The 19,891-nt window shown below is 38.8% G+C and overlaps 1 protein-coding gene across 10 annotated transcripts in view; it reads left to right on the top strand.

The window, feature by feature from the left end:
• Positions 1-403: 403 nt before the first annotated feature.
• The window catches only part of PIAS2 (protein inhibitor of activated STAT 2), a 97,642-nt gene continuing 78,154 nt past the window's right edge, over positions 404-19,891 (top strand). For 2 of the 10 annotated variants that reach the window (XM_086682896.1, XM_086682897.1), the window contains exons 1-3: positions 407-588; positions 13,214-13,302; positions 15,663-15,771. Coding sequence is in view for 2 of the 10 variants with exons in the window: in XM_086682894.1 (XP_086539020.1) it covers positions 565-588 (24 nt within the window). In the remaining 8 variants the exon portion in view is untranslated. Of the gene's footprint in view, positions 589-13,213; positions 13,303-15,662; positions 15,772-19,891 lie in introns of those variants that run through there. The other 8 variants (XM_086682895.1, XM_086682898.1, XM_086682894.1 and 5 more) reach the window with 5 other exon arrangements.

The raw sequence follows: 19,891 nt of genomic DNA, 5'->3' as shown, positions 1-19,891 counted from the left end.
CCACCGTGTGGAAGGGCACCGTTAGAATTTTCCCGAAATGTTGCCGCCAGGAGTCAGGAGTCCCGTTCACCTCTTCTTCCTCTCCGCCGCTCCCCCGGGCCAGGCGCTCCCGCGGGCCGGCCGGTAACGCTCAGTCGCCACCGCGCTTCCAGGGGAGGGAGGCGCCGTGCGGGGCCGAGGGGTGCACGGCCGCAGGCCCGGGCGATGGAAGGCGTGCGGGAGGCGGGTAGGCCGCGGGAGAGGGCGGGAGCTGACGCGCGGCGAACGCCGCGCGACTGGAGCCCGGGCGGAAGACGTGGGCGGAAGGTGGTGGGCCCGGGGGTGGGGTGGGGGTGGGGGCGCCGGAGGGCGGGGCCCGCGCGCCCCGGGGGCGGAGCTCCCGCGCCGGTCACGTGACAGGCCCGGCGGCGGCAGCGGCGGCGGCGGCAGCGGCCGCGGCGTCTTCAGCGGCGCCCAGTGCAGGATGGTGCTGGAGGCGGCGGCGGCGGCCGTGGTGGCGGCGGCGTCGTTGGCGGCAGCGGGAGGGGGTGCTGTGGCGGCAGCGGCGCCCGCGGGTGGTGTAAAATGGCGGATTTCGAGGAGTTGAGGGTAAGCGGGGGCGCGGGAGTGGAGAGCGGAGGCCGCGGGGGAGGGGAGGGGAGGCGGGGAAGCCGCAGCGTCGCCGGCCGCCACCTTCTTGTTTCGCGGGGACCGGTTGGCGGAGCCGCTAGCCCGGCCCGAGTCCGAGCGGGCGCGGGCGGGGGAGGGGAGGGGAGCGAGGCGGCCGAGGACGCCCGGGCCGCGCGGGGGCGGCGGACCCTGGGCCCCGGCCAGCGGTCGGTGGGTCCGGCCGGGGGTCCGCACACCTGGCGCGGGGCTGGGGCCGCCGTCGGGAGGGGCTCGTTGGGGACCCTCCTGCCTCGTTTGAGGGCTGAGGTGGGAAGCGGGATTTGCTTTTCCACCTTTACGGGGTGTACGTGTGCGTGGCGATTCAGAAGTCTCCACGTTACTCACTTGGTGGGAGACTGTTTTCTGAAACGTGAAGTTGCGTTTAGGAATCCTCTCTTGTGGCTGATGCTACTGTTTAGTGAGATCTGTCACGAGAAAGGCCCCTTCCACCTACCAGTGCTTCCTCTTTGAGAGAAGCGTGGTCTTTGGGGGAGCATTGCTTTTAGTAATCGACCTTAAACCTTGAATATTTTCTTAGTGCGGTGGTAGAACACCCGCAAAGGCCGTGTTGTCAGGAGGTTTGTGAACTCGTTTTGCTCTTGAGGGAAAACATTTTTTCTTCGTAGCCTTAAAACAAGGTCACAACTTTATTGTTGATATCTTTGTATAGTAGAGGTTTGAAAATGGGTGTGCTGGGGATGGAACGGAAAAGATAGCTTTCTCCGGGCTGCTAACCTTCAGAGTCCTCAACTGAAACAAAACTGTGGTAAACGAACAGAATTTATGTTTTACGGATCCCTGAATTATTGGCGACGTAAATGGATTACTTAAGGACGAAAACCCTGATTTTTAAAAAAAAGTCAAAGTAGAGATGAATGTGAACTTGAAATTAACTGCAATCTTTTTGCGTCACAGAGGTAGGATATCAGGGTTACTTTTTTGGAATAGAAAGGAAGAGGAATCCGATAAAAGATTCAGTTTTGTATGTTTATTGTTTTTTCGACGAGAGATGGAGTCGGGGAAGGATGTTGGCTGCTTACCTGGCTGATACAGTGGACATCAGCAAAAGAACGGATTGGTGATTCCGATCTAAAGGGAGAGTGTGTTATAGTTTGCAAAATACCTGCCATTTTCCCGTCTTTTGTTTCAAAAAGAATTGCTTAATTCCTAGTGAAAAGTGCATTAATGCATTTTATGCCCCATGTTAGTTTATGCAGAGAACCTTAACAGTAGGTTAAGGGGTGTTCGTGTTTGTAAGTGTAAGGGTTGTTGTGTCCAGAGCCCCAGCTGTGGAGCTTTTAACACCTGTGGAGCTTTTGAAACAGCCAGGCCTGAGCCTCAGCTATGTAAATTAATACGTTAGGTTTAGGATTGGTTGAGAAAACTGAAATTGAGGCTATTTTTTTTTTTTTAACCTGCAGTATCCTCTTAATTTTTGCGTAGTAGTATATGCATACACATTATCCTCTTCTAAGATTTTTGTTGATGAAAATCTTTCCAAGACTTGTGTTAGACTTTTATAAATGTTGTTGGTCAATCTTAATAAAAAGGGGAGGATTTATTTACCGGTAGAGGGCACAAAGGGCAGTCAGTGCTGAGGTTCTAAGTGGAACTGCAAAGTGGTTGGCAACCAAGCAAGCTTTTTCTCTCTTTGGGTCTACCTTTCTCTTCTTCCTTTTCTCTTCCCCCACCTCCTTTCCCCCTTTGGCCCTCTCCTTCTTCCCCCTCCCTCATCTTCCCCTCCACAATTTGTTTTGTGGGTCAGCTGCATCATCTCTTTCTGTAAACCAGCTGTCTTTGCTTCTCCCTATACTTGATGGAAGATGGCCCCTCTTGCACAGTTCACATCAGGTGCCCAACAGAGACTGACTGGGGAGAGTTTTCAGAGGAGGGGAAGGTGTGCAGATAGATGCTGGAAGAGTCATCAATCCCAGTCTTTGCCTTAGTTGCTCAGCAGCACCCTCTACATTTAAAGGTGCACTGTCCCTCTCTGTGCCCTGCCCCCCCATTTCAAACAGTGATGATGATAATGGCAGGTATCCATTGTCATATAGTGGCTATTACATGCCTGGCTGTGGTCTAGGCACTTCATATACTTGTTTAATTCTCAGGACAGTTGTAACAGAATTGTTAGAAGAAATTGTCAGAAGAAATTGAGACAGATTGAATAACCTGACACAGCTTGAGCTGGAAGACCTGAGGTTTTTAACCTCAGATGTGTGGCTTTAGAGTCTATCTTGTGTGCAGTTTCCTGCAGGTCCACCTGGTGCTGCTAGCCATCATCCTGCAATCTGTGAGCTAAACTGAATGATAAATAGCCAATGCCCTTCTTGTGTGACATACAATACTGGAGGGGAAATAGGACAGCTGACTGAAAATCTAATAGAAAGGAAAAGGGGAAGAAACATGTAGGGCATTCTAAATGGTCTCTGTTTCAGAATATATTCTGAGGATCAGAGAGATAGTCAAGTAAATTAAAGGACCAGGAAAAATAGCCAGCATTAGTTTGTTGGTTAACTTGGCAGTAGAAAAAATAGCCGACCTGGATGTCACGTATTTGGCTGCTAATTCTGCTGCTGAAGGGATTTCCATTATCTTTAGCCATCATCATTCAGGGCTACTCCCTAGGGGCATGTATAACCAGAGCAGGTCACTCTGGCTCTGCTGCCCTCTCCTGTACTGGAGGTCAGGAATGCTGGGAAAGGTCATCCTCACTGTTCTTTAGTGACTCCTGTGCCTTTGCTTTGTAAGCTTGGGGTGGGGTGGGGGATATTTGATGAGGCAACGTCTGTGGAACCTTAAGAGGCTGCCAGAGGATCTTAGTTTTTGAGACTGCTGTGTAAGCCAATACCGGAGTTCTTGTCCGGTCATAGCAGAATATGGCAGTTCTATGCTTTGCTGCTTTCATTTTAATAGAATACCAGCACACCTTTCTTCTAGTTCTTCTGAGAGAGAGGGTCTGACTGGCTGAGCTTAGGTGAGCATCCACCTGTGTTCTAAGCATCTATGGCCAGAAGGTTAGAGTCCTATTACGCAGACCTGACTCATGAGATTATCTTGATGGATTGGGGGAAAGGAAAGAGCAAGTTCTCAGTATGGAAATTGTGGGCTGAGTAGTCAAGGATGATTATAATGTGTCATGTATTTGAAACTTTCAAGGTGCTAGAGAAGAAATTATTCAATCCACTGGTTGCCCGTTTATAGCATTTATGTTGGTAGAAGTTTGTGAATTTACTAGTTAGCTAGTTATGAAAAAACCTGGGACAAGCTCATAAGATCTGATGGCCTGGGCCTCTCTTATTGCCACCTTCCTTTCCCCCCACGATAGTCTGTAGCAGAGCTAAGCACAGAGGCAGAAAAGTGGGGGTCCTGAAGTCCCTCATTCTTTCAACCAGAGTGGCTTTTTTTGTAATCCTTGTCTTCCTCTTCCAGTTGCGTAATTGTATACTGTGGGCTGCGGGTGCAGTCTTTTGGCAGTCTTTCTTAAAAAGGTTCCTGCTAGGGTACCTGGGTGGCTCTCTAAGTGTGCAACTCTTGGTTTTGGCTCAGGTCATGATCTCACGGATCGTGGGTTTGAGCCCCGTATCGGGCTCATGCTGGCAGCAGAGAGCCTGCTTGGGATTCTCTCTCCCTCTCTGTCTACCCCTCCCCTGCTCAAGTGCACACAATCTCTCTCTAAATAAGTAAGTAAGCAAATACATAAACATTAAAAAAAAAAAGGTTCCTGCTACTTTAACCTCGTTAGTCCACTCTCCTTACTTCTCACCACCGGAGTGTGGGGATGGAGGGGGGATCTATTGCAGTAATTTTTTTTTTAAGTCTCTTTTTCCTGTATTCCTCATCCTCATCCTTTTTGTGCATTGAGTTTATTATCCCTGTGTGTGTCAGAACGAGAGTGAGTGTGTGTGCAAAGTCTTGGTGTGTATTTGGGCAAGTGAAAGTGAGTGATCATAACTTTCTTGATAGATACTGGTAAACCAGATGCAGAAGATCGTTTATGCTGAGTCTTAAGTACTTCTAGAACAGCGATTTTCTACCTAGAAAGCTTGAGGATTTGTTTGGTTCTTTACACCTAGGAAGACTTGCCATTCTGGTAGCTTCAGATGCTCTTGGGATGTAGAGGGAGCATCAGAAGTGAATCGGGGATTTGAGGTTAGAGTTCTTCATCTTTCGTAATACCCCCCAACTAATGGGCAAGAAAATAGACTAATATATATGACAGATGTAACAGAATCTACCGTATGATTCAAAGCCATCATTGGACACAACTAAAATTTCAAAGATGACTTCACTTGAGATCTTGCCTATGAAAGCAAATTCTCACCTCAATATTTAACTTAAATAGATAATTTTTAATAGTAAGCCAAGATATTCTTAGCTATAGTAGATATTTTTGCATTGGTTTGGTCCTTAGGTCCGTCCCCTCCCTCTAGTAAACATGAATATCTTTTCTGATAAAGCTGGCACTTTTCTAAGTATAATATTGTCCAAATGTTTCTCTTTTCTTGGCATTTTGCCTTTGTTTTTCTGGATTGCATCTTAGCTAGTTTATTTTTAAATTTTCTTATTGAGATAAAATTGACATACTATAAAATTCAGGCTTTAAAAAAATGTTTATTTTTGAGAGAAATTTGAGGCTGAGATAAATTGAGAATTATATCTCAATATACATATTGTATATGTATACAATATACATATAATGTACATATACAATACCTATACAATATGTATATTGAGATATAATTCACATGCCATAAAGTTCAGTCTTTAAAAAAAAATGTTTATTTTTGAGAGAGAAAGGGGAGGGGGCCATCAGCACAGAACTGAAATCAAGAGTGGGATGCTTAACTGACTGAGCCACCCAGGCACCCCTAAAACTAAGCCTTTTAAAGTAGTTTTGGTCTATTCACAAAGTTGTGCAAGCATCACCACCATAATTCCAGAACATTTTTATCACCCCAAAAGAAACCCCATACTCGTTAGCAGTCACTTCCTGTTCCTTCTTTTGCCCAGCCCTCAGATTCCAGTAATCTTTCTGTCTCTATGGATTTGTCTGTTTTAGACATTTCATAGAAATAGATTCGTACACATGGCTTTTTGTGTCTGGCTTCTTTCATTTAACATAACCTTTTCAAGGTTCATGTGGTAGCATGTATCAGTGCTTCATTCCTTTTTTATGGGTGAGTAATAGTCCATTGTATGGAATATACCGCATTTTGTTTATTCATTCATGAATTTATGTACATTTGGGTGATGTTCACTCTTTGGCTAGTATGAACATGGCTAGTATGAACATGTGTATAAGTTTTGTATGGACATACATTTTTAGTTATTTTGAGTAGTTACATAGGAGGGGCCTTATTGGGTACATGTGGTGACTCGGTTTAAGTGTTTGAGGAACTGCCAAACTTTCGCTACGTCATTTTACATTCCTGCTAGTGGTTATGAGTTCTGATTTCTCCATATCCTCACCCACACAGGTGTAAAGTGGGCTCTCATTGTGATTTTGATTTGCTTTTCCCTGGTGACTAAGATGTTGAGCATCTTTTCATGTGCTTATTGGCCATTTGCATGTTTTCTTTGGAGTAATGTCTATTCAAACCTTTTGCCCATTTTTATTTTTTTATTTTATTTATTATTATTGCTTTTTAATGTTTATTTATTTTTGAGAGAGAGAGAGAGACAGAGACAGAGCACAAGCGGGGAGGGGCAGAGAGAGAGAGAGGGAGACACAGAATTTGAAGCAGGCTCCAGCTCCGAGCTGTCAACACAGAGCCCCACGCGGGGCTGGAACTCACAGACTGCGAGAGCATGACCTGAGCTGAAGTCGGACATCCAACTGACTGAGCCACCCAGGTGCCCCAAACCTTTTGCTCACTTATAAATTGGGTTTTTGTTTTTTAAGTTCAACTTCTTTAAAAAAAAAAATTAACGTTTATTTATTTTTGAGACAGAGAGACAGAGCATGAACAGGGGAGGGGCAGAGAGGGAGACACAGAATCTGAAACAGGCTCCAGGCTCTGAGCTGTCAGCACAGAGCCCGACGCGGGGCTCAAACTCATGGACTGTGAGATCATGACCTGAGCCGAAGTTGGCTGCTTAACCGACCAAGCCACCCAGGCACCCCAAGTTCAACTTCTTTATATAGTCTAGATACATGGTTTTTTTTTTTTTTTTTTTTTTTTATCAGATACATGGTTTGCAAGTATTTTAGTCCTTTTTATGGACTGTCATTTAACTTTCTGCATAATGTACTTTGAAATACAATAGTTTTTACATTTTGACAAAGTTTAATTTATCACTTTTTTCTTTTCTTGCTTTTAATTTTGATAAGAAAACATTGCCTGATCCAATATCATAAAGATTTATGTTTGTTTTCATGTAAGAGTTTGTATTTATAGTTTTAGTTTTTACATTTAGGTTGTTGATCCATTTTGAGTTCATTTTTGTTTATGGGGTGAGGTAGGATTCAATCTTCTTTTGCATGTGGATATCTAATTGCCCAGCATTATTTGTTGAGTTTAAGAAATTGCACAGTGGAAATAAAAGTGATGTGTGGAATCATTTGGTATCATAGTCCAAACTATTCTTTATGAATGTTTACTTTGAATCCTCTGGTAATGTGACTTGTTTCCTAGACTTTATTGGAAGACTGGTTTGACACAAGAATTTTTGTGACTTTGCAGAGAACAGTATAAGCCTAACATAGCCATTCAGAGTGCTCCATTTGATTATTCATGCAGGTCAATAAAAGCACTTCTTGATAATGTTGCCAGACAGTTGTTGTTTTCTTTTCTTTCTCTTGCTCTCTCTCTTTCTCTCTCCCTCCCTCCCTCCCTTCCTTTTTGGTATTAGCTTTGGGATGAGTAGCTCTTGACTGTATGACCGTGGCCAAGTTATTTCACTTTTTCTTTAACCTGGAAGGTGGTTTTAATAATAATTTTTTTAAGTTTATTTGTTTATTTTGAGAGAGCGTGCGAGCTTGAGCTTGGGAGAGGTAGAGAGAGGGGAAGGGAAAGAATCCCAAGCAGGCTCCATGTCGTCAGCATGGAGCCTGATGTGGGGTTTGACCTCATGAACTGTGAGATCATGACGTGAGCTGAAATCCAGAGTCAGACTCTTAACTGACTGAGGTACCCTGGTTTTAATAATAGTTTTTATTCTTTGCTCCGTTCCTCATTTCCCCCCCCCCCCAAATGAAAGCAATACTGTGTAGATAGTATAGAAAAACTCCTAAGGGAAAGTAAAAGCCCTTCCTTTCTTTCCCAGTAGGTTCCAAGGTTCCATTCCTGATGTAACTGCTTTTAACCGTGTTTGGGGTTTTTATTTTTGGTTTGGTTTGGTTTGCCCTGGTCTCTAGTCCCCCCCCCCCCCCCCCCCCCCCATTTGGTCATTTGTTTCTTAAATTCCACATGAGTAGAATTGTATTGGTCTCTCTCTGACATATTTCACTTAGCATAATACTCTGTAGGTCCATCGGTGTCATTGCAAATGACAAGTTTTCATTTTTTATGGCTAAGTAATATTCTTGTGTGTGTGTGTGTGACCAGCCACATCTTTAACCATTCCTGTATTGATGGATACTTGGGCTTTTTTGTAATTTGTTATTGTAGATAATAATATTGCTGTGAACAATGGGGTGCTTATATCCCTTTGAATTGGTATTTCATATTCTTTGGGTAAAAATCTAGTGATGAGATTGCTGGATCATAGGGTAGTTCTATTTTTAACTTTTTGAGGATCCTCCATACTGTTTCCCAGAGTGGTTGCACCAGTTTGCATTCCCAGCAACAGTGCAGGGAGGTCCATTCCCCTTTGGCCACATCCTTACTAACACTTGTTTCTTGTGTCATTGATTTCAGCCATTCTGGCAGGTGTGAGGTAATATCTCGTTGTAGTTTTGATTTGCATTTCTTGATGATGAGTGATGTTGAGGATCTTTTCATGTGTCTGTTGGCTATCTATTTTCTTCTACCAACTACATTTTTTTTTAAAAGGAGATCTGTTTTATTCCTCTTTGCACACATCAGTGTATGAAGGTGGCTATCTCCTGACTCCATACATCTCTGACACAGAAATGCTCCCTCACATATGCCCAGTTATTCACCCCTCTTCAGTCTGGGAGAATTGGCAGTTAGTGGGTGGGACAGAAGGTTTACATCTCAGGAAGGTGTTTTTTGTTTTTTGTTTTTTGGAGACATTTTTGTGGGAAGTTTTGGGTCAGGGGGAAAGATAAGATCCAAGAATGGGTATTCCATCCTCCATGTTCTTGGGGAAATCCAAATCCCAAAGGTTTTCTGAAGAAAGGCATCTCTCAGCAACCCAGGAAGGGAAAGAGCTCAGACCTACTGCCTACATGTAAGTCTGAGACAGAAGAGGGGGTTAAGTGGCAGAGATTACAGACCCAAGGCAGAGGAGTGAAATAAATGCTTGTGGGGGAGCGAAGGGGACAGAGCCCAAGAGGCCCAAGTCATAAATCCCACCCCCTCCCCAGTTTTGAGCAAAAACTCTTTTTTGTTTCTAATTCTCGTGTTAATTTTACTTTTTATTTTATTTTATTTTTTTTACGTTTATTTATTTTTGAGAGACAGAGCAGAAGTCGGGGAGGGGCAAAGAGAGGAGACACAGAATCCGAAGCAGGCTCCAGGCTCTGAGCTGTCAGCACAGAACCCGATGCAGGGCTTGAACTCACAAACTATGAGATCACGACCTGAGCCGAAGTCAGACACTTAACCGACTGAGTCACCCAGGCGCCCCTAATTATTACTTTTCATAATAGTTAAACTTCTGTTTCTTGACTGATCAGTTTTAGACAACATCTTTTCAGTTCCCAGTTCACTTCCCTTTGTTTCTCCTACCTCCACCCTTTGTCTGCTTGTAACCTTCATTTTCTGTTGCATTGTCAAGATTTATAGCTTTTATATTATAACTTTTCTAAGCTTTTCTGTGCTTATATAGGAAGATTGTAGAAATTGAGTACTGATGACCAGCCTTTGTAATATGTATCCTGATAGAAATATTAGTCACTGTAAAACCAAGTAATGTGGAGCTATAGAAGAGCTTGTGTTACTAAACCTGTGCTCCTTTAAGGAGAAATGTAATAAAGTCCTGCTTGGGTGAGGAGAGCTTATGGAAATTATTTTTTAAATTTAATATTATAATGTGTTCTTATATGTAACCATTCAGCTTTTCTTGAAGGTAGGCTTTCTGGAGCTCTCAACCTTCCTTTTCTTATTTGGGCAGCTTGCTGTCTAGTTCTGCTGTACAGCTGTCATCCTGGGCTTACATTGTACTCCTGGATTAGGTCTGTTGCTTGAATCCCGTGTCTTTTTTAAATTCCTTTTTTAATATTACTGGAATGTCATCATGAATAGTTGTTTTAGTAAGGACACGTGATGAACAGTCTTAATTTCTTCAGTATCTGAAAAATGACTTGGCCTTTGTTCCTGATTGGAAGTTTAGATGTAGAACTATAAATTGGTAGTATGGTTTTTCCTTACGGATTTTGAAAACTTTACTCTAGGAATTTAAAACATCCAATGTTGCTAATATAGGTCCAGTTACAAATCCTATGGTTATCCTTTTGTAGTCATCTTGTTTAAAATCTTTATGGTGATCTTTTTATCTTTCGTATTTTGTGAAATATGTCTGGTTGTAAGCCTTTTTTCATTCTTGGGGGAGTAACTTTTCAGTTCTAAGACTCACCAGGTCTGGAGACTGTCTTCTATTTCTTTGATAATTTCTTTCCCTCCTTTTTTGTTTTCTGTGAGACTCTTGATGGGTGAATGTTGGACTTCTAGATAGATGTTTATTTATCTGAAGGTTTCCTTGGTTTTGTTTTTGAACTCTTCCATAGAATTTATTTCAGTGATCGTATTTTTAGTTTATAGAATCTTTAATTTTCTTTTTTTTTTTTTTTTCTTTCTTTCTTTCTTTCTTTCTTTCTTTCTTTCTTTCTTTCTTTCTTTCTTTCTTTCTTTCTGTGGCAACTTGTCTTCTTTTTATGGGGAAAAATGCCTTGAACTGAGGATGCTAGTTGCTTTTAAAAGGTCTCTTGAGACAATTCTCTTATTGTAATCGTGGTTTGTGTATTTGGGTACACCATGCTACCCTTTTTTATTTCTTAAATGTTTAAGTTCTTTCATAAATACAAAAGATTATTTATAACAGGTGAAGGTACAGGTAAATAAACATGAATATAGCCATCATGTAAGTTAAGAAAATAGTTCATTAGGTCAGCAGGGTGCCCTTTCCTGGTTTAATCCATGATAACATGATATCATGTTATTATTTTATAGGTATATAAAATCATGTTATATCTATGTAAGTTTTTATGTGCTTAAACATTTTATACAAATGGAATAATACTGTATTTGAGGTTTTTTATCATTGTTTTTAATTTTCCACTGTATGAATACCACTTTATCCATTCTCTTGTTGGAAGTTTGTGTAGTTTCCATTTTTTTCCTATTATAGTCTCTCACATTCCTTGTCTACACTTTGGAAATCCAAAAAGTTTTGAAAATGCAAAAAAAAAATTCTGTAAACTTACCCTGCACTGATGTGACACTGTTTGTGAATTTAGTGATCTCATTTAGTATAAATATTTGTACACTTCACCATACAAATTCTAGGAGTAGAATTGCTGGGATTTAAGGGTGTGTGTATCTTCAAATACTGGATGATGCTAGATTGTTTTCTAAAGGTTGTGTCAATATTTGCTCTCTCCATCAATGCAGAAGTTTTCATTGCTTAGCTTTCTTGCTAACACTTAACTTTTATCAAATTGAAAGTTTTTGCCAATGAGTATAAAATTTCACTTGTTGGATTTTAATGTTTTCCTTTGGTAAGAAGGTGAGCATCTTTTATTATGCTTATTACCATTTTCTTAACTCTTCGGAGATTCTGATTGCCTATTCTGTGTCTTTTGCATGTGTTTGTACTAGCATGTATATATATATATATATATATATATATATATATATTTTTTTTTTTTTTTACTAATTTGTAATAGTTCTACGATCGGATCTGTCTGTGCTTTCTGGATTCTTACCTCTTAGTCTGTGCTAACAGCACCATCAAATTGTCTTAATTTCTCTTAACTCTGTAACAACTTCCACAAAAACTTCTGTTGCTCTAGGGCATTCATATAGAAAATACATAGATCGTGAGAGTACAGCTGAATGATTTTTTTTCAATATAACCATCTGTAGATGAAGAAATTGAACATTACCAGTACCCTAGAGACTCCTCTTGAGTTCCCTCCCAATGACTAACCTCTGCCTCCTGAAAGGTACTACTGGCTTGACGTTAGTCTTAGATTAGTTTTGTCTATTTTTTGAGCCTTATATAAATGGAATTGTATGATGTATATATTGTTTGCGTCTGACTTTTTCCTCAATTTTGTTTACAAGATTCATTTGTAGGTAGTTGTAGTTTGTTCATTCCTTTCCACTAGCAAAATACGGGTTCCAGTTCCATGTTCTTTCTTGTCTACTCTTTTAATTTTAGACATTTTGGTGAATGGTGACTTTAATTTGCATTCTCCTTATGAGTAATGATTTTAAGCCCTTTTTAATATATTTATTGCCCATTTGGCAGTCTTTATTAATATGACCTGCCAGATTTTTTGCCCATTTTTGGGCCATCTATCTTTTTCATACTGATTTGTAGGAGTTCATCATATATACCAGATATCAGCTTTTGCAGGTTTATATTTTGTTAGTAATCTTCTCGATTCCCCAGCCCTATAAGTCTATTCAAAGATCTTGACTTCTCAACCTATCCATTGCCCTTTTCCCATTGGCAAATATTTCTAGGCGAAAAGAGGCCTCAAATGTTGGACTCTATTTTCTAGACTTCCCTTCTTTCCACAGTGTTGGCCTCTCACGTCCTTGCTGACTTGATAGTGCTTCATGCCTTCAGATGGATGTTTTTCATATTATATTCCGTTTTTAAATTTTCACAGAGAGGGTTGGTCTCAAACTGTTTACCCATCATTGAGGGATAAGAAGTAGGTCAGTTCCTCCTCCCTTGTAGTTCTTGAGGGAACTTCTTGGCTGTTTGATCCTCTGTATAATTTTAAAATCATTTTTTTTAAGTTATGTAGACGCAGGCAAACATGCACAATCTGTTGGGATTTTGATGAGAAATGCACTGAATCTGTAAGCCAGTTTGGAGAGAATGAAATTTTCTTAACCATGAACATTGTGATCTTCATTTATTTAGGTCTTTTACAATATCTTTCATAAAGTTTTGTAATTTTCTTCCATTAAGCTATTGCAAATATTTTGTTAGATTTATTTTTAGGTGCTTTATTTTTTTGTATCAAATCATAAATTATGTCTTTTCATAATTTTCTACCTTGCTGGTGTATAGAAGCACAATTTGACTTTGTGTAACAACCTTGCTTTACTCCTAAATGTGATAAATTATCTGTAGAATTCTTTTGGATTTTCTGTGTAGACAGACCTATCTGTGAATAATGACCTCTTTGTTTCCACCTTTCCAATTCTTATGCTTTTTTTTTCTTTCTTTCTTTTTCTTGTCTTAATGTGCTGGCTAGGATCTCCAGTACAATGTTGAATAGAAGCGGTGATGGGGGCATCCTGATCTTGTTCCTGATTTTAAAGGGAATGCTTTCAAAGTTTCACAGTTAAGTATGATGCTTGCTGTAGGTTTATTGTAGATAATCTTTTCAGGTTAAGGATGTTCCTTTCTATTACTAGCTTGCTAAAGGAAAAAAAAAGTCTTGAATGGATGTTGAATTTTATCAAAAGCCTTCTCTGCATTTTTTGAGATGTTTTTCTTTAATAACCTGTTAACATGGTGAAATACATATAATTTCAAGTATAAAGTCAACCTTGATTTGTTTCCTTTTTCATTATTGGACTCAAATTGAAGATAGTGAATTTAAGTTTTTTCTGATAATTAGTAATATTGACTTATAATTAAAAAAATACATTTTTCTTCTTGTGGAAGAATTTATTTAAGATTAGAGTGATCTGTTTAAGTGTTTGGTAGACTCCCTGGTAAAATTTTTACTGGTGTTTTCTTTGTGGGACACTTCTTAACCACTGATTCAGTTGCTTTGGTTATAGGATTGTTCATATTTTCAGTTTTCAAGCCAGTTTTGGTAGGTTATACTTTTATAAGAAGTTGTCCATTTTATTCACATTCTTGAATTTATGGTATTAAGTTGTTAATCTCTAATTTTGTAGTCTGTAGTTAATGTCCCTTTTATCTTTTTTCTTTTAATGCCTTTAAAAAAAAAAAAACTTCTTAAAAAAGAACCAAATCCCTATTTTTTTGTTTTTGTTTCTGTTTTTTAATGTTCTTCATTGTTTCCTTCCCCCATTCGTTAATTTCTGCTCTTTGTTTCCTTAAGCTTCTTTTGGGTTTATTTCTATTCTTTTTCTAATTTCTTAAGTTGTACGCCTTTTTAATTTTCAGGCTTTTAACATAGGTCTTTATTGCTTTGCCTGCATCACACAAGTTTTGATGTGCAATAATTTCATTATTTTTCACTTGTACTTTACAATTTTCCACTTTGAATTCTTTAGTTTATGAGTTATTTAAAGATTTTATTTCTAAACACATGGGAGTTTCTTTAGTTGTTGATTTGTAATTGTGTTGGGTTAGGAAGCATGATCTATACGCTACTAATCCTTTGAAATCTCATAAGACTGTGGTCAGTTTTTATTTTTGTTTGTACATGGAAGAGAATTTGTATTTTGCAGTAGTAAGCACAGTTTTGTACATGTCTGGTAGTCAGGCTTGTTAATTCTGTTCAAATCTTCTGTATGTTTTTAGAGAGCCGAAGTATGTTAATCTTTCAGCAGAATGTTTTTTTCCCCCAGTTTTTTTCTTGTAGTTCTACCAGTTTTTAAAATATATTTGTTACTAGTACATGGAAGTGTAAGCGTGTATTTTCCTGTTGAGTTGGAATATTTATTCTATGTGGTGACTATGTCTATGAGTGCTTTTTATATGACATACTACTGTTTTGTATTATAGTATTTTCTTCTGGTCAGCTCACTTTTTCTGATTTTTAAAATTCTCCCTCCTATATTTTTGTGTTCTTTTGTTTTAGTTTTCTCTCTTGTGAATATCATGCTATTGAATTAAAAAAATTAATCTGCTCTGGTAGTCTTGGTCTTTGTAATTTTTAATTAAACTTTTTATGAAGATAATAGTTTGCTCACAGTTAAGAAATAGTACAGAGACATTTCACGTAGTCTATACCTAGTTTCCCATAGTGGTAACATCTTGCAAAACCATATCAATATCACAAGGATATTGACATTGACACAATCAAGATAATGGACCATTTCCATCACTATAAGGATTCCTCTGTATTGTCATTTTTTTTTTTTTTTTTTTTAATTTTTTTTCAACGTTTATTTATTTTGGGGACAGAGAGAGAGCATGAACGGGGGAGGGGCAGAGAGAGAGGGAGACACAGAATCGGAAACAGGCTCCAGGCTCCGAGCCATCAGCCCAGAGCCTGACGCGGGGCTCGAACTCACGGACCGCGAGATCGTGACCTGGCTGAAGTCGGACGCTTAACCGACTGCGCCACCCAGGCGCCCCTTGTATTGTCATTTTTATCACTACACCCACTTTCTTCCCATTTCCTTAATATCTCGGACCCACTCATCTGTTCTTCATTTCTATGGTTTTATCTTTTCTAAGAATGTTATATACATGGAATCATACAGTATGTCACCTTTGGGTTTGTTTTTTGTTGCTTTGTTTTTGTTTTCATTCAGCATCATTCTCTGGAGATTCATACGTGTTAATAGGTTTGGATTTGTTTAACCATTTACCTGTTGAAAGACATCCGTGTTTAGAGTTTTGGGCTGTTACAAATAAAAGTACCTTAAGATTTTGCAAAAGTTTTTTTGTAAACATAAGTTTTCATTTCTCTGGGATAAATATCCAGGAGTGCAGTTCCTGGGTTGTATGGTTATTGTATATATAGTTTTTTAAGAACTTGCCAAACTGTTTTCCAGAGTGGCTGTACCATTTTACATCCCTACCAGCAATGTATGGAGCGATCCAGTTTCTCAGCATCCTCGCCAGCATTTGGTGTTATCACTGTTTTTCATTTTAGTCATTCTGGTATGTATCTAGTGATCCTTCCGTGAGGTTTTAATTTGCATTCCCCTGGTGGCTATAATGATACTGAACATATTTTCATGTGCTTATTTTTTATCTGTATATCCTTATTGATGAAATGTCTCTTCATGCCCTTTGCTCTTTTTTAAATTGGATTTTTTTTCTGTTGAGTTTTGACAGTTCTAGATATATTCTAGATACCAGTCCTTTGTTAGATAATGTGGTTTGCAAATACTGTTGCCAAGCCTGTTGACTGTCTTTTCATCTTTTTAACAGGGTCTTGCAGAGCACAGGTTTTTAATTTTGATGAAGTCCAATGTATCATTTTTTCTTTTGTGGATTTTGCTTTGAATGTCAAGTCTAAGAACTCTTTACCTAGCCCTAGCTCTTGAAGATTTTCTTCTGTATAGCTTTATTCTAACATTTAAGTCCATGATTCGTTTGGAGTTAATTTTTGTATGAAATGTGAGACATAGTGGGATGCATAATTTGCTTCAGCACCATTCGTTGAAAGGCAGTCTTTCCTCCACTGAGTTACTTTTGCATCTTTGTCAAAACCTCTTTGGGCATATTTGTGTAGGTCTGTTTCTGGGTTCTCTGTTCTGTTCAATAGACCTATGTGTTACTTCTGTTAATAACACATAGTCTTGATTACAGAGCTACGTTGTGAAATGAAATAGACTGATTTCTATTTTTTTAAAATTGTTTAAGTTCTTCTAGTTTCTTTGTCTTTCCAGAAAAATTTTAGAATAATCTTATTTATATAAAGAAGTCTTGGTGGGCTTTGGGCAGAAACTGTGTTAAATCTGTGTCAGTTTAGGGAAAATTGATGTAGTTCCTTTGTTGAATCTTTAAAAGCCATGGAGAATCCATTCATTTAGATTTTCTTGGACCTCTTTCATTAGCATTTTGTAGTTTTCAGTATATAATTCCTGTGTATGTTTTACTTTTAAACATGCATTTTCATTTTTTGGGGAATGATTATGAATAGTATCATGTTTTTAACTTGTGTTTTTACCTGTTCTTTGTTAGTATATAGAGATTTGATTGGTTGTGTATTGGTCTTGTCTCCTGTGACCTTGTTGAAGTCAGTTATTGGTTTTAAGAGTTGTTTTATAGAGTCTTGAGGGATTTGCAAATACAGGCAATTAAAATTTTTTTTTCTTTCCAAACTATATGCCATTTATTTCCTCTTCTTCTCTTTTCCCTTATCCAGAACTTACAGTACTATGTTGATTAACAGAGCGAGAATTGGTATTCTTGCTTAATTTCCAATTTTGGGGTGATGTGTTCAGTCTTTTCCCGAAAAGCGTAATGTTAGCTCTAGATATGTTGTAGGTAATTTCTATCAAGTTGAGGACGTTCTATATTCCTATTTTTCTGAGAATTTTTGTTATGAGTGGGTGTTGAATTTATTAAATTCGTTTTCTGCATTGACTGTTTTGATCATATGGTTTTCTTCTTTTAGCTATTAAGGTATACTGCATTGATTTCAAACATTGAACTAGCCTTGTATCCCTGGAATAAACTTCACTTGGTCGTGGTATATAATTTTTTTGTATATTACAAAATTCTGTTTGGTAACATTTTGTTAAATATTTTAACATCCATAGTTGTGATGGATATTGGTTTGTAGTTTTATTTTTATACTACTTGTAGTTTTTATTTTTATACTACTTTTGTCTGGTTTTGCCATCAGGGTGATATTAGATTTATAAAACGAATTTAGAAGTATTCTCTCATCTTCTATTTTCTGGAAGAAATGATATCAAATTAGTGTTAATTCTTTTTTTTTTTTTTTAAGTTTATTATTTTGAGAGAGAAACAGAGAGAGAGCGCATGCATGGGCAGGGCAATAGCAAAGGGAGAGAGACAGACAGACTCCCAAGTAGGCTCCATGTTGTCAGCACAGAGCCTGATGCAGAGCTTGAACTCACGAACTGTGAGATCAAGACCTGAGCTGAAACCAAGAGTCGGACACTTAACCTACTGAGCCACTGAGACACCCCAATATTAGTTCTCCTTTAAATGTTGGGTAGAATTCTCCAGTAAAACCATTTAGCCCTGATCATTTCTTTTTTGAAAGTTTTAAAATTATGAATTAAATTTCCTGAGTAGTTGGTGGGGTATTAAAATTATCTATTTCATATTGGGTGAGTTGGGTAGTTTGTATTTTTCAAGGGATTAGTCCTTTTTTTTTTTTTTTTAATATTTTTAAAAGTTTATTTATTTTTGAGAAAGAGAGTACAAGTGAGGGAGGGGCAGAGAGAAATTGAGACACAGAATCCGAAGCAGGCTCCAGGCTCTGAGCTGTCAGCACCGAGCCTGACATGGGAGCCTGACACAGGGTGAGATCATGACCTGAGCAGAAGTTGGATGCTCAACCTACTGAGCCACCAAGGCGCCCCAAGTCCTTTTCATATAAATTGCCAAATTCCTATGTATAGAGTTGTTCTTAGTATTCTTGTACTATCTTTTTGATGTCTGTGGTTTCTGTAGTGATATCTCCTAATCTTGCTGTTTTAATTGGAAAGTTTATTTCCTTTTTATTTGTTGGGATTATTGATGTATTTATATTGTATTTGTATTTACTCCTTTATTCTGTGCTATCCATTTTTTGTGTGTTTTGTCTCCCCATCTGTTTTCTTGCCACCTTTTGGGCTGATATTTTCCTGCCCTCTTTCTCATGTTTCCTGCCATTTGCTTTCTCACGTACTCTTAGAGTTTTCTTAATTTTCTTTTGAAATTTTAATACGTGTAAGTCTAAAACTATCCTATTTTAATCTACAGAATACTTCAACCTGCTCTCCACTCTACCAACCTACACACATGCCATTGTTGCCTGGAGGTTTTGTTCTGTCATTTCTTAACCTCACAAATTTGATACTGTAATTTTATTTTATTTATTTTTTTTTTCAACGTTTTTTATTTATTTTTTTGGGGACAGAGAGAGACAGAGCATGAACGGGGGAGGGGCAGAGAGATAGGGAGACACAGAATTGGAAACAGGCTCCAGGCTCCGAGCCATCAGCCCAGAGCCCGATGCGGGGCTCGAACTCACGTACCGCGAGATTGTGACCTGGCTGAGGTCGGACGCTTAACCGACTGCGCCACCCAGGCGCCCCGATACTGTAATTTTATATAGGAAATATATGTTTAAGCTAATCGCCTCGTTCCTGGGTTTGTCATTTTCTTTGCTTATCATTCTGCTACCTTAGATTCCTCTGGTTCAGCAGTGATGAGCTTTTTACTTTCCCTTCCCTGTGTTAGACATGCTTTCTTCCTCAAAGGCTTTTGCACCTGTTGTGGCCTATGCTTTGGAATGCTTTTCCTTATATACCCATTGGGTGCCTTGTTACTCCTTCAGTTACTTATTCAATTACCTTCTGAATGAGACCTTCCCTCTTTAAAATTGCACATCCTTTACCTTTTCATTATGTTTCCTTTTTTCCATTATTTTTGTTCTTTGTATTCATCACCACCTGCCATATTATATATTTTGTTTTTTATGATAAGTTTTAATCTGTGAAACCCTTCAACTCATTATTCATTGGAATTTTATTATATTTGTAAAATAAAGTTGAGGATTATTGACATATTTTCAGTATTTACTATTTTTATTTAGTAACATGATATATTCCTTAATTTATTCAAGGGTTCATTTATGTCTTGTTGCTTTTATGCAGCTCTTGCAAAATTTTTAAATTTATTCCTTTGCATTTTATATTTTTATGTTATTTAGACTTTTTAAAATACTGGTTTTCCTTATCAGTCACTTAAAAATCTATTTGATGTAGAGAAAACTACAAATTTTCTTAACTTAGTATTATTAGGTCTTAATTTTCAGTGGATTTCTTTATTTTTCCTTTTTTTAAAAAATTCTTTTAATGTTTGTTTATTTTTGAGAGAGAGAGAGAGAGAGAGAGAGAGAGAGAGACATACACACACACACATAGTATGAACAGGGGAGGGGCAGGGAGAGAGGGAGACACAGAATCTGAAGCAGGCTCCAGGCTCTGAGCTGTCAGCACAGAGCCTGACGCAGGACTCAAATCCATGAATTGCAAGATCATGACCTGAGCCAAAGTCGGATGCTTAACCGACTGAACCACGCAGGCGCCCC

This window comes from Puma concolor, chromosome D3, assembly GCF_028749965.1.
Source record: "Puma concolor isolate L17-30 chromosome D3, mPumCon1.1.hap2, whole genome shotgun sequence".
In the NCBI taxonomy this organism is placed as follows: Eukaryota; Metazoa; Chordata; class Mammalia; order Carnivora; family Felidae; genus Puma; species Puma concolor.
This window is presented reverse-complemented; position numbering and strand designations above follow the sequence as displayed.